At 40.6% G+C, this 15133-nt stretch overlaps 1 protein-coding gene across 5 annotated transcripts in view; it reads left to right on the top strand.

Annotated features, from left to right (window-relative positions):
* SEMA6A (semaphorin 6A) overlaps positions 1 to 11621 on the top strand; it is a 154825-nt gene extending 143204 nt beyond the window's left edge. For 4 of the 5 annotated variants that reach the window (XM_074994985.1, XM_074994986.1, XM_074994984.1 and 1 more), the window contains one exon: positions 8348 to 11621. In XM_074994985.1, coding sequence (XP_074851086.1) covers positions 8348 to 9537 — 1190 coding nt within the window. In that variant the 3' untranslated portion in view covers positions 9538 to 11621. The remainder of the gene's footprint in view (positions 1 to 8347) is intronic. The other variant, XM_074994987.1, reaches the window with a different exon arrangement.
* Positions 11622 to 15133: the final 3512 nt, after the last annotated feature.

Here is a 15133-nt window from a genome sequence, read left to right as displayed (position 1 = left end):
AATCACTGTCTCTCCTTTATGCTTGATCAGAAATGCTTTTAAAGGACCACTGCGTGTTATTAAAGACACACGGTCGCTGGATTTTTCTTTTTTTTTCCCCAGTGTTATGGTCCCTTCTAGGCTGGAAATCTACAAGTCTCTGAAATATAGTTCCCCTTCAAGTTGTTTATAAAACTCTTCTTGGAAAATTTATAACTGCAAACTAACCTCATTCCTCCCTCCAGCATATGTGCATACTGTTTTGATATTATCAAACTTACTCAGAAGTGCTGAGCTGTTGGTATATATTGTTCAAAGAGAAAGAAAAACTCGGACAATCTTGAATTTGCAAAGCTCTATGAGAAAAACATGGTCATGCTCCCCATTAAACATTTATCTCTTACCAGTGGTTTTAACAAGCCTATGTTAACTGGTGGCAGATAGTGACTTTTTAAACGATGAGATGGGCAGGCCCAGGAGAATGGCTACTGAATAAACCCACATTGGGCCAGTGGACCAGAAAGACTAGGAAAAGCAGTTGCTTATTTGTCTCCATGACCCAGGCTCCTGCCAGAGTGGGAGATATCAAATGATTGTTATTGTGGCTGAGTCTGTGGGCTTCATGACCTTGAAAGTGCTCCTTCAAGCAACGCAATTATATCAAATTGCAAAAAAAAATTCAGAGACCCTGGTTATTCATATACCTGACATCAGCTCTGATTTGGTTGTGCAGTTTAACTTCTGCTGATTGTTGTGTGACACATATATTTGGGGAAGTTAAAAAAGCACTAAAATACATGGGGGACTTCGCAGACCTGAAATCGAATTTGTCAGCGCATGAGTGTGTGTAAATACAGCACTAACACTTGAATATGCACACTATAAGCCTACTTTTTGCATCCAGAAATTATATTTTAAAGTCTATAAACACAAACATTTATAATGAACCAACACCACCAGCCTTTGTGGTGCTAATTAAGCTTAATGCAACAAGAGGAACACAAACAACAGAGGGGCTAAAATGTGACTGGCAGGTTTTCCTCTTTATTCAGGCTCACCTGGCCCAAGGTGCAATTATGCCTGGCTCCCAATAAAACCTGATGTGATTTGAAGGGTGAGGCAGGAATGGAAATGGGCTGGATCTCATTCAACCACCAAATGTATCAAGTCAAGATGAGCCGCTCAAACTACCTGCAATGTGTACAACTCATTGGCTGCCCCCTTACTATGATACAATTGGTCACTGAAACTTTATACTCAGTTAGTAGTTTCCCTTCATACCTGCCAAAATACCATACATTATTTACTGTCTCTAAGTTACATTTCTGTGTATGCCATTGCCAGTGGTTAGGATTAGTACTTTACCATCTGGTCCACATTATTATGGAAAATAAGCCGATGACAGCTTCCTGCTGAGAAAACCAGAGCAGTCTCATTGCACTTGTGGTGTGGTCATCTTGTTTGTCCTGGGCACAGCTCAGCATGTAGTGCTCTCTTTTAATACCGCTATCAAGGGTATTGCAATGAAAATGCATTGTTCGAGTTGACAGGTAGCTAGCTTATTCATGTGGGGGCAGCTTCTGCCTTCAGTTATACACGTCACCTTCACTGACTTCAGTAGGGTTGCATGTGAGGAGAGGTGATCAGAATTCAGCCCCTTGTATTGCTGGAATGGGTTTTCAGTAAGCTGCTTCAACCCTACCCCTCCCTCCCACCCCCACCCCCAAAAAAAAGGAACTAGTTCATTTTCATTCACCAAAACAGTTGTGATGAGTCTACTGAAATTTCAGACTTGCTTTCACCATAAAGCAACCTCCAGAATCTATTTTTTGCGGATTCTGACTCCAGGGCTTTTCCTGATGTTTCGCCATCACTAGCTGTGATCGCAGACAAGACAAACAAACTCAGGCTTGTATATGGGAGATATTTTTTGTCTTTTCTGACCACATGGAATAAGAAGAATACAGAGACTTTTTGTTGGAGCTATGGTCTCTGGGTCTGCTCTCCACAGATGCCTATTAATCACTGCACTATGGAGACAGACACATCCATCATATCATAATAGCCTTGAAAGAAGAAAGCTGGCGAACGGATAGCAAGCCAAAAAAAAAAAATGGAAGAACCATCACATTCTATATTATGTCTCAGGCTTTCTTTGTTCAAAGTTATGATTTTTGCTTTGGTTCTTAGTACATCACACTTGAAAAGGCTGATTTACGGCACTGATTGTTTTGTAAGAGGTGTTTCTATTCATTTCAGTGGGATAAAGCCCTTTAACTTACAACTTAGCAAAGGTACCTTATATGTTCTTTTGTATAAATTTGGATTTGTTAGTAGGGCTTCAGATGACATAGTTCCCAGGAACTAAGGTCACACACTGCAACTACATTTTCGTCTTGCTGATATTATACCTGTGGATGACAATTACAAAGCCAATAATGGACCAGTGCAGATAAAATAAGTATTTTATTTCATCTGTGCTATGTCCATCCCTCATGTCAGAGCTGAACCATTTTGAAGTTTATGAAACATTTTTCTTAGGTCCCATTCAGAAACCAATCACCCACCCACTCAGTAGTGTGTTCACTTGTGGGAGCGAAGATGGGCCATGATGTGTCCTCCAACACTTAGGCTCCAGAATGCAACCTGTTATCATGATGTAACATAACAGAACTAAGATAGCCTTCTGTTTGGCCTCTAAATCTCACCCCTTTACATTTAAACAACAATCTGAGGTTTCCTCACAATTTATGCATGGTTGTATTTACCGAAGAATGATAAATCCCAGAGGCTGCGAGATCACTCCCCTTTCGTTTGATGGAAAAGTAGAGAGAGATGATTGTGCATGGTCAGAGTTTTCACAGTATCAGAGACTATGTGTACATTACAGGGGTTTGTCAACAGAAGTTTTTGTTGGAAGATATCTTCCTGGAAAATTTCTGTCAACAGATTGCGGCCCAATTGCCAAGTGGATCACAAGAGCGATCTGCTGTGCTGACACAGAGTGGCTGGACTGCCTGGCTGCTCTGTCATCAAAATGTCCAACCAGAAGTACAGCAGAGAGGGCTGTCCTGTGTCCCAGAAGCCCTATATGTTACCAGAGGGCCTTCCCCAGAACGTCCAGACTGCCTTTCTGTTGACAGATCTCTGGACAGAGGTGTTATGCCTCAGGGGAAGCAGGATATGGCTGCCAACAAAAGTGCTACATCCTGTCAATTTACTGTTGACAAAACTCTTTAGTGTAGACATAGCCAGAAAGTCCTGAGCATAAATTCTGGTAAGGCACAGAATCCTTTTCTGTTTTAAATTGGTAAGATCAACAGGCCCAAAAAAATGTTACCAGATACAATTGCACTGGTTCAGTGGAAGAAGTTCCCTTTGAACAGGAGGAGGAGCAGGAATGTAATTACTATCGCCATGAAGATGAACACCCACCAAAAAAGTGAGGATATGAGAGGACTAAACTGTCTTTCAGTCTCTCAAGAGGATAGTATAGCTGATAGGAAAAAGCCAAGCAAATGCCTGTAATAGGAAATGGGATCTATTTGGGTAGTAGAGTGCTAAGCTGGTTTGAAGATCTAAAGAGGTTTGTTAAGTATCCCTGTGATTTGGTTATTAGTTACATGCAGGACATGATTCCTAGAAGTGCTGAACATATTTTCTCCCAAGATTTAGTTGAATGCGTTCTGTAAAAAGCATAAACATTCCCAGAGTATGGTATGTTGTCATTTTTGGAAATCACCCTGCAACTGCTATGTGGAAATACTGTGAACCTATTTGTAAGAAGATCTTCTGAGTTTACCTGTTGATAAAGTGGAGTTTGAAACAAAAGAAAAACCCTATTAATATACTTACAGCCACCTAAAGTATAACAATAAATGGTCATATTTGGTATAAGATGTATATTATGGTATCACAAATTATAAAGTTAGCAAAACTCATGTCCAGAACATCTTACAATCTTGTTTTAAAAACCTTCAATAATTAAGTTTAGCAACACACTATGTATAACTAGATAATACATAGTAAAATACATGTATAATTAGATAATACATAGAGTCAAGCTTTTTCAATATAATGAACTCTTTGCAGTTTATTAACTATTTCTTTAAATGTATAGATTTAAGGATGATTTGAACCTCTTATAATGCTCCAAATTTTCAAGAGTCTAGGTTCTACATTTTTATCCATTATGTTTCTGCATATGTAAATATTTTGAATGATTCCCATTCAGAAATGTCTTGGAAACTGCCGTTTTCTCAAGAGCCACCAGACAAGGAGTGCCTGGGCAGAAGCATAGCCTGTTCACACTGTTTTTAGTTTGACTGTAGCGTAGTATGAGGAGATAGTTTAGACCCATTCACTCAGACCTGATTTCTTGAGATTGCTACTAAGGGTGCTGAATACTTGATAAGTGTATTGGTTATATATTGAAATCATCCACTGATTTCAGATCACGTTTTTGTAGCGTTCCCCCATCATATTAGCTGCTACTTTTTAGTTTATTTTACTTTATCCATGCTCAGAAATGCACTGAATTTGTGGTCACATCCTGCCCACTTGCAATCAAACAGTTCAGAGTGGCCTTGTTGGGTTTACTCAAGTAATGGATTTGGGATTACTCTTTTGGATTTGACCTTTGATCAAAATAACCCATTTTATTAACACAACATTGCATTTGGAGAAGCCACACACCTAGGCTATGTCTACACTACAATGGTCTTTCGAAAGAAGTTCTTCCAGAAGAGCTCTTCAGAAAAAAAAAAAAAACTTCTTTTGAAAGAGCACATCCACACACAAAAAAGCAGATCAAAAAAATTGATCTTCTCTTTTGAAAGAACAGGCCAGGGATTGAAAAATCCAGCACCATGAGGACTGCGCTTTTGAAAAAGGGGTCCACGGGGTGCCTACGCACATTTTTTTTTCTGAAAGAATCTTTTGGAAAAGGTATTCTCTCTCATGTGGGAGAGGAAGAGGCCTTCCAGAAAAAGTGCTGTATTATTTCAATTGCAGATCAAAAGAGCTCAGTTTGTGTGTAGACGCCCCACAGGTTATTCTGGGAAAGGCCCAGGTTTTTTCTAAATAACTTGCCAGTGTAGACACACAACCCTAGAACAAAGCCACAAAAACTGATCTGTGGCTTTTTTGTGGCAAACCTTTCTTTAGAGTTCATGAAGGCTTGAGCAAACTTTAGAGCTTGTGAAAGCGAGGCTCAGATGGCACTGGCTCAAGTCAGGCTGCTGCAAGAGTCCACATACATTTCTGCCAGGGAAGAAAAACTGACCTCCAGCACAATTACTATTCCAGTTACAGCTCTCTGAAGGACAAATGGCCACTTATTCTGAATTGTGATGTGGTTTTGTAATGCAAGCTGTAATGATTCAGTGTTCATTTGTAGTAGGATAGTACTAGCAAGGGTCCCATACAGTTTTTGGCTACAACAGCAAGGGCTCACTACATCACACTATCCAAAGTTGCCACCAATCCAAAACTGTTATAGCAAAAGAAGAATTTGAGACATAGTTGTTTAATTTTTATTTAATCCATTTATTCCATTTTCTTCATTTTTGAGCCAAGTCAGGTGAAACAAAAGGCCCAGTCAGTCATTATCAGAGTTTCAACTTGAGCTGACAAAAGCAAGGAAAAGTAGTTTATGGGTCCAGTTCTGTAGCTGCTTTCCACCGTAATTTCCAATGGTCTGATCTGCATGGGACATCTGTGTAATTGGATCCTAAGGGCTGAAGCCAGCCGTAGCTTATGCCATTGTGCCTACCAGCACATGTGTATGTGACACACCCTATTTCTGACCAGTCTTGCAGCACCAAAGTAATACTTTGCACTTAAAATACTTCCCAGTTTGGAGGTTCCCTTTGAGGAGGCGAATGCACTTTACAAATGTAAATGAAACACCCTTCAGGGATAAGGAAATATCTCTATTTTTACAGCTGAGGAATCGAGGCCCAGAAAGTTTAAGTGCCTTGTCCATGTCACAACAGGAGGCGTGAATAAGACCAGAAGAAATAGAAAGCAGTTGTCCTCATTGCAAAGCCCATTTCTTAATCGCTAGGCATGCTTCTTCTCAGTAAGGCACAAAAGAGTTTGCATTTTGGCCGAAACTTAAACTCTGAGCTTTCATGCTATTTTTTGGTGTAAGCTCAACTCTAAGGCCAGATCACACCACATTTATTCTCATTAAGTAATCCTTAGGGAGAAAGGGTGGCAAAATCTGACCCTTAAAGGGTTCCTGGGGTTTCTTGCATTTAATGTAAAGATTGCTTCTACTTACACATTATTTCCCCTTTTGGAATTATATTACTTACCCTGTTCTTTTATTACTAAGGACATTTCAGCAGAGGGTTGGACTTGATGACCTCCTGAGGTCTCTGCCAACCCTGTGATTCTATGACATCCACATGAATTCAGGATCTTTGTTTCTCAATGAATCAGTTACTGCTATTTTGTTCTCTGTCACAACCTAGTAATTTCCATGACAACCAACTGTGATGTCACAAGCAGGAAATTATGATTTCAAGAACAGTTCAGCTTTTAATATTCCTAGTTTGTATTCAAATATCATTTGTCCATTTAACATGCTAGTTAAAATGGCGACAATTTAAGTATTCCATAGAGGCAGAATTGTATATACAGTAGACTCTCAATATTCGTGAATTCAATTATTCACGAGTGGCCGGAGCAGCCACTTCCCCTGGGGCCCCGGGCAGGAGCACCAGCAGCCACTACTTCCCCGGGCCCTGGGCAGGAACACCAGCAGACACCGCTTCCCCTGGGGCCCCAGGCAGGAGCGCCTGCAGCCGGGAGCTGGCATATTCGCGAAATTCAGCATTCGTGAGGGTTCCCAAGACAGAACCCTCGTGAATGTTGAGACCCTGCTCTAGTTTATCAAGGCTTTCCATGAGGCAACAGCTGCATCTCAGTGTTATTCGTAAAAAGTTTGCTGGAGCTTTTGCACTTGCTTCTGATTCTAGACCGCAGCTATCGGCCTACCATGTACATAAAAGGCAGGATTCCTGAACCCATTGATTTATGACATGAAAGATTCGTATTTTCAGAGTCTTGTGAGGCTCTTTGAGTTACAGTTTTTCTCTCTCTCATGACAAGAACATTGTTTACGTTTCCTCAGAGCATGCTTATAATGCACTTGCACAATCTCAAGAAGGGAATGGGCTACTTACGATTCTTTTTTAAACTACTTTGTCAGGCACTTATGAGCTGCCAGTTGTGACTCCTCCTCACTTAGCACTGAAAGAACCCACGAGGTTCCACAGTTGCATTTGGTTCGTGTGTGCTGGCTTCATACACAACTAAGAAGGGAAAGGCAAAGCAACGTTCTCAGATATGCAATCTCTCTGTTAATGTTATGTAAGATTGTTGACTGGTGCATTCACGTCATTTTTATTAAGCTGAGCATACTAACTCCGCTGAAGAAGGCTACCAAGACAGCAAAATTTAGCAGCAATAATGAGCCCTGACAACATGTTTAAGCAGGGTGCAATGCCACAAAAAGGACTTGCTTTGTGTGCTTTTAGCTAAAACAGCAAAGAGAGTCCAGCATATTTACCTGCTCAGAACAGGAGAGATTATCTTTATAAAATCAGCAGCGACGCTTGAAATCTGGAGGGTGTTTTTAAGCCTGTTCTGGCTCAATGTATTTCAATGCTGACCTCACTTGCTCAGTTACCCAAAATATAAATACTCTGCAACATCCCTGCTGTGGCACAAACACATGATGCTGGTATCCAAACCTTGTGACAGAGGAAACAAATGAATGGCAGGGGAGAAAGCTTGAAAGTATGTGAGAATAATTTAGGTAACATACATAAAGCCTCTGCTTTTTCAGTGTTGGTAATTTACAGAAATAAAAAGTGAGATCACATGAGGTGGAGGAGAGATGGCTTTGAGGCCTGGGTAAAGAAATGTGTGCTACTTTACAGCCTGAGACACAGTCCTATAAAAGCCCTAGAAGAAATCCCAGAACTACTGAAGTCGGTGGGACTTTTGCAGTTGTCTTCGGTAGGGCTAAATACCCTGGAATTTCAAGGGTGGTTTTGAAAGCTGATTTCTGATAGATCCTAGTTCAGCAAACGGGACCTGCCTTTGTAAAGAATGAATAGACACCCTGAACACACCTCTCCCCCCACCTCCTTGGGCTCTGTATTATTCAAGCCTGGATCTGAATTCAACAGCTTCAGATCAACTTTGCTCAAAGTGAGGTCCAGCCAGCAGGTACAGTATGGCTGTGAATTTGAGGTAGTTAATGAAAAGTTGAGCACAGTGCCTTTGAATGAGCTAGATATGGTAAGCTTTTCCTGTTAGTTTTTTGCTTTTGACTGTATGATGTTTGTTGCAGGAGTGATTCGTGAGAGCTATCTCAAGGGCCACGATCAGCTGGTGCCAGTCACCCTCCTGGCCATTGCAGTCATTCTTGCTTTTGTCATGGGGGCTGTCTTCTCGGGAATCATAGTTTACTGCATCTGTGACCATCGCCGCAGAGACGTGGCTGTTGTCCAGAGGAAGGAAAAGGAACTGGCCCACTCCCGCCGTGGCTCCATGGGCAGTGTTACCAAGCTCAGCGGTCTCTTTGGGGACACACAGTCCAAGGAGCCAAAGCCAGAAGCTATCCTCACACCTTTGATGCACAATGGCAAACTTGCTACCCCAGGCAGCACTGCCAAAATGTTAATCAAAGCTGACCAGCACCATCTGGACTTGGCTGCTCTGCCAACCCCTGAGACCACCCCAACCCTGCAACAGAAGAGAAAGCCCAGTCGTGGCAGCAGGGAATGGGAAAGAAACCAGAATCTTATCAACGCCTGCACAAAAGATATCCCCCCAATGGCTTCTCCTGTGATTCCAACCGACCTGCCTCTCAGGTCTTCTCCCAGCCACATCCCAAGTGTTGTAGTCTTGCCAATCTCTCAACAAGGCTATCAGCATGAGTATGTTGATCAGCCAAAAATGAGTGACATGGCACAGATGGCTATGGAGGACCAGAATGCCACACTTGAGTACAAAACCATAAAGGAGCATCTCAGCAGCAAAAGTCCCAACCACGGGGTTAATCTGGTGGAAAATCTGGATAGCATGCCACCAAAAGTACCCCAGAGGGAAGCCTCTTTAGGTCCTTCTGGCTCCTCTCTGGCTCAGAGTGGGCTGAGCAAGCGATTAGAAATGCATTCCTCTGCTTATAATGTGGACTACAAGAGAAACTATCCTACGAACTCTCTTACGAGAAATCATCAGACATCAACTCTCAAAAGAAACAATACTAACTCCTCTAACTCCTCCCACCTCTCTCGAAATCAGAGCTTTGGCAGGGGAGACAACCCTCCACCTGCCCCCCAGAGAGTGGACTCTATACAAGTCCATGCTGCTCAGGCCCAGGCTGTGACTGTATCTAGGCAGCCTAGTCTCACTGCGTACAACTCGCTGACAAGGTCCGGGTTGAAGCGTACACCTTCTCTCAAACCAGATGTACCCCCCAAGCCCTCCTTTACCCCACTTTCAACATCCATGAAGCCCAATGATGCGTGTACATAATCACAGTGGTATGGGGGACAGACATCAAACAGAGGTTGCCCTTTAAAGCCAGTGTTCTGCAACTGCATCACTTGTTCCACTTGACAAGAAGGTTGTTGTTACACCGCGGACGCGTTGCTCCTGCTCTCTGGGAAAAGTGGATTTTTTTTTTTTTAAAACTGAGCCCTCTGCTCCATGGTGAAGGTTTGCAACTGCAGGACTCATCCCCACTGACAGTTCTTTACTCCAAACACTAACTTAACGTCACAAACATTGAGCCAAAAGCACACAGGTGAATGACGACTGTGACATTTCACCCCCACGCTCCCCAGTTGCACAGTGCATTCCTGAACTAGGAAGAGTGCTCTGAAAAGCAAAGCAAATAAATGAACTTAAAAAAGAAACACAAAATAAAATATTCATTGATAAAGCTAACTCTGACTTAACAATGGCAGACGTTTACTATGTGCAGGTACTGTGAAATGCCCATCAGTGTTACAGCCATTTGGTTAGAGCAGATAAATGCCACGTTGGGCAAAACTATGTCATAGAATTCTGCTACTTCTTCTCTTTTAATGAATAACATGTGACTGTTAACGCAAATAACGCCTATTATTTATTGTTCATCTTTTGTTTTTCCTAAAGAAATGACTTCTGCATATCATCCTATGAGCAGCTCTTCAGAAAAAAATACCTTGAAAATTATACCTATTTAACGTGAAACCCATTAACTGGAGTAATTAAAACTCTTTTATTTTTCCAATAAATTCACTGAGTTAAATAAGTTGGAGCTGGAATTCTGAACTTTGTGTTTGGACTGGTTGATCTCTAGCCGAAAAAGGGGAATATTTATTTAAATCTGTTAGTTAATTTGCTGGTTGGGTTTCTGATCTATCACAGGCAACAAATAAACAATATCCCCCAAATTCATAGCTCCTAAAGCAACTGTAAAAGAAATGCTTTAAATACTGCACATTTGTGCCCCATTGCTGTCAACATGGCTTTGTCAGTCGTTAATACTTTCTGTGAAGGCACCAGCTTGTGATGTGCCATCTCATTTCACCTTGCATGTGAGATGGCAAACAAAATCCACAAACAGTGTGAACTAATTAATATGCCGGCTGTTACCATGCATAAATGATGGTCTTCTCACACGGGTTTTTCTTGGGAGTACATCTGTGAATAGCCTGTTTTCTTCCACATGTAAATTTGTGCCTTACAACCTCAGTTGTGTATATTTGTGATCTGTAGTGTGTAAAACCTTCCCCCTACACACACCCTTTGAATAAATGCAAATATTTATTTACCTACCCTCTCCTAAGCCCTGTGAAGAATTGGAGTTAAGAAATTCAAAGAAGAATGTAGTGATCATTGTAATAACACCATATCCCTCAAGAAACTGGAGTAGTACTGTACCCTCCAATTCAGTTTGACTTTCTAGTGGTGCCAATTCTGCCCTCAAACCACCCCCGGCTATGCTGGCAGCATAGACACCGTATTGTGGTTGGCAATTTCCTCCCCTTTATACTTTAATATCATTTCAATATGCAGAGAAATGAGTAGCGTACTGTTTCCAGGTCTGGTTTGTCCACTAGATAGAGATAAGCACTGCGTGTGACTGGCCAATCCCTGGAAGCAAGCCCCAACGACACATGCTGCCATATACATGCAGAGTACACAAAATGAAATGAAATGGAAGTAGGATAAAGCAGGCTGGTTCCTGCTGTAACAGAATAACTTCTACAATAAGGCCATCCAGGACAATGCTGCATAAAACCTTCTGGGGGAATTCATTTTCAGTTATCCATGCATAAAAATAGATTTTAAAAAAAAAAAAAACATTAAAAAAGCTGTGTCAACAGAGTATGGAAAATAAGGGAGGGACATTTTTTTCTACTGGGCAGTATATTTGGGGCAGTTGTTTTGTTTTGTTTTTAGTTTTATTTTGTACCTAATTTGTTTTACAGGGTTTTGGTTTTGTTTCTGAACAATCAAAAAAGAAAGCGTTCAAAGTCAGCTAGTGTATAGATGGTATTTAGAAAGTCTGGATGGTCTAGACCAAAGTGTGTAACAAGGGTGCTTGCATGTAATCTTTCCTTCTATAATTGCTTCTTTTATGAAACTGACTTGTTCACTGTTGGTGGACTAGGCAGACTGCTGTAGATAGATCTGTATCCAAAGCAATTCTTTTTTATTTAAACCCTTTCAGAACAGTATGTAGCATAAAACTCTTTTTCTTTAAAAAAAACAACCTCTCTCTCCCAAATTCCAATCCCTTAGAGTACCAAATGAACAGTGCCATTGCGCTTATTAAGTAAAGCATTCTGACATCATGTAAAATGAATAATTACTGCAACAGCCTGGGACAGAGCTATGCCTTTGTAATATATATCACATCACTTACTGGGTTGTCCTTGAAATGCTCATTTTGTACTCGATGGATCTTCTGTTTTAATCCTCCCACACCCCAATTTCCTGGCACCTCTCACTTAGAGGGGTACATAAACCTAAGTGTGCCTTTGCTTTCCACCCTTGATATACACTGGTAGATGCAACAAATTCAGACTCTCATTTGTTGTAAAGTTGTAAAATATTGTTATGTCACTGACTTTTCCTTCATCTCCACATCCCCCTAACATTTGATTCACAACTTAATGTATGTTGTAAAAAAAACAAAAAAAAACAAAATGAACTAAAAACCCAGAAAGAACGGGGAAAATGGGGGTGGGGGGGAAAGGAAAGGAAAAAACGCTCTTGATTGCATAAGGTAATAAAACTAGACTGTTCTACCACAGTCTTTGTGTCATGCTCTTTTGTTTCTGTGATGATTTCTCTCCTTCCTAGAGCTCCAAAATGAGATGTGAAGCTGATTGTTTAAAGAAGCTTACAGTACAAGAGGAAATTGTAGGTTATTTTTTGCATCTTAGGGAAGATGAACTTGACTTTAGCATGAGACACTGGTTATTAAAAATTGAATTATGTATTTGCTCATCCTCTATTCATATTCTGCATTTTTCTTTTTATGGGCTTGTTCATCATCAAATATTTATGGCAGACTAGATAGTTTAAGAGACCAAGGGTAGGATTTTAATCATGCCTGGTCCACCAAAAATAGAGATGGGACTTCAGTTCCTGTTTTATATATTAATAAATGAGGGGGTCCATTTTTCACATGGCAGGCACAAAACCATTAAGCTTCATGGGCATGATTTACAGCATGTATTAAACTTAATTTTACAAGAAAATACTACTAAGCATTTAAATAATAAAGGAGTTTTTTTGTCCTTGCCTGGATGTTATTAAAAATTACCTGCATACGCTACTCCAAATTGGGTAACAGAATTCCAATAAATGTGGACTACACATTTTTTATATGTGTATATGTATATATATATCTATATCTATATATAGATATAGATATAGATATAGATATATAGATATAGCTATTGAACAAACCTTCCATTACATGCTATTTTAAAAGTTTTCTTGTATGAGTTTAGAGCTAATGGACATGAGGTATATACGGTAGTAACTGATGATCGTCTTTGTGTAGGCTGTGCACACACTGTCCTAAATAACTCTTGAATGCCACTCACTACTCACCTGCAACATTTTCTAGGTGGAATCTCAGACTTTTATATGTTCCCCCCTATTAGATCTCACATGTGACAAGCATCAATTAATCCTCACAACAATCCAGAAAGCTAGTGTGCTTAGCCCTCCACACTGTTTATGTATGAGGCATTGGCCCATAGAAAGCTTAAAGATCTAATCCACTGTCCAAGAAGTCAATGGGAACATTCTCATTGGCTTCAGTGGGTTTTGGAATATCCTTTGAGTTCACACAAGAAATCTGTGGCAAAGCCATGAACTCAAGTCTCATATCTTCTGGCCAGTGTCTCACCCACAAAATATCCTTACCTTTTTCCTGTCAGGTAGAGGGATTTCTTGACCAGAGTGTGCCAGTCATGCTGAATTTTAGGTAGGGCATGGATGCTCATTTACTGATGACAAGGTGAGCCCACCACATTCATTTGCATTTGATCTAACCCTGAGTGTGATTCCACCAGAGGATGCTTTCCATCACTGATAGCTGAGAGCACTCAGCAGCTCTTAAGAAGTGTTCAAAACCTTTTGGTGCCTAGAAGCTGCATAAAAGTCAGGGCATAGAATGGAAAAGGTCAACCACATACAAAGTATACACCTCCTTCAAATGTAGACATATTCTCTCTGCTATGTTTTCTCCAGCCCAGTCTTGAATCTGCCAAATTCTGCAACAAGCTAAAAAAGCTCAATATCAATAACTTTTTCTCTGTCACTCAGTCTCAGGCTTCCTATGCCTTCTATTATTCCTGGTTATTATTTATATTAAATTATTCCTCTCTTTGGTGTTTTCCCCTTCAGATACACTAGCTGTGAACTATAATCACATTCTGTCCTACCCTTCCTAGTTGCTGCTTAGCTAGGTTAGACATGTTTAACTCTTCTTTTCCTCTTCCTCAGTTGTTCCAGTCCTTTAACCAGCTCTACGTTTTCTCAGATGTCCCAAGCTGTCAATGAGAAAAAACCCAACCCTGAAAATAAAATTCTAAAATGCACTAGTGCATATAGGCAGGAACTATTTTCTAGCTAAGTATTTATACTATGCTCTTCACTATACTAGCTGGCTCTCCATGCCTCATAGTTACATGACATGGCACAGAGGTTTACACATCCCAAAACTTCATTTACCTTTTTGCTGCTGTCACACAAACTCATGGCTAATTGGATGTATATGCTGTCACTCCTAAAGCTCTTTCGGTGTTATTAGTTTCCATGTTTCAGCTTCCCATTGATGAATCACATTTTGGATTGTTTCCTCCAGACAATAGCATTAGCACGTATTCCACTTAAATTCTTTTATGCTGTTCCTAGACTCGTTAACCCTTAGAAACAGAATGGGAGAAGGACTGAGCATTTGCTGTCCTGGTTTGCTTCAGAATATTATTTCACACAGAACCTTTCAGCAAGTGAAAACTAAATTTAAGAGGATAAAAGGAGGAGGCCAGCTAGAAAGCCTTGTGCTAACTAGAATTCTCAGAGTGTTGCTGAGTTCATAGATTTCTCAGCACCTGAGGCCAGAGAACACTTCACATCCTGGTGGGTCTAAAATTAGAAATGAAGGACTTCTTTGGGAACCTAACCCCATTGTTTTCAACAGATGGACAGTCATTGCAAACCAAGATCTTGATTGAGAGGGTGCAAAAGCAGCGATCATCTGTTGAGGACCCTTGGGAGGTCTGTAAATAATCTGCCTATATGAAATGCACCTCTTTCTGGGATAAGATGTAAGCCTCAAAGACACACCACCTCCCAATCACCTTCTTTAAGGCTGTCTGTACAGAAGCACTGACAGTCTGTAAAGGCAATCATTCATCTTGCTAATGTGCTTCAGTAATGGCCTAGGAAAGGATGCCTAAATGAAGAAGAAAAATGTGCATCATGAAATGAAGAATTTTTCATTTGCTGTTTAAAAAATTGAATTTGTCATTGAAAAAAAAAATGAACTAGTGGGCACCATGCACCACTTGACATTCTAATCAAGAGACGAAAGTGGAGATGGCTAGGCCACACTCTC

The sequence above is a fragment of the Carettochelys insculpta genome, chromosome 5 (assembly GCF_033958435.1).
Source record: "Carettochelys insculpta isolate YL-2023 chromosome 5, ASM3395843v1, whole genome shotgun sequence".
NCBI classification, from domain to species: Eukaryota; Metazoa; Chordata; order Testudines; family Carettochelyidae; genus Carettochelys; species Carettochelys insculpta.
The sequence above is the reverse complement of the archived record's forward strand: the minus strand, read 5'-3'. Positions and strand labels throughout refer to the sequence as shown.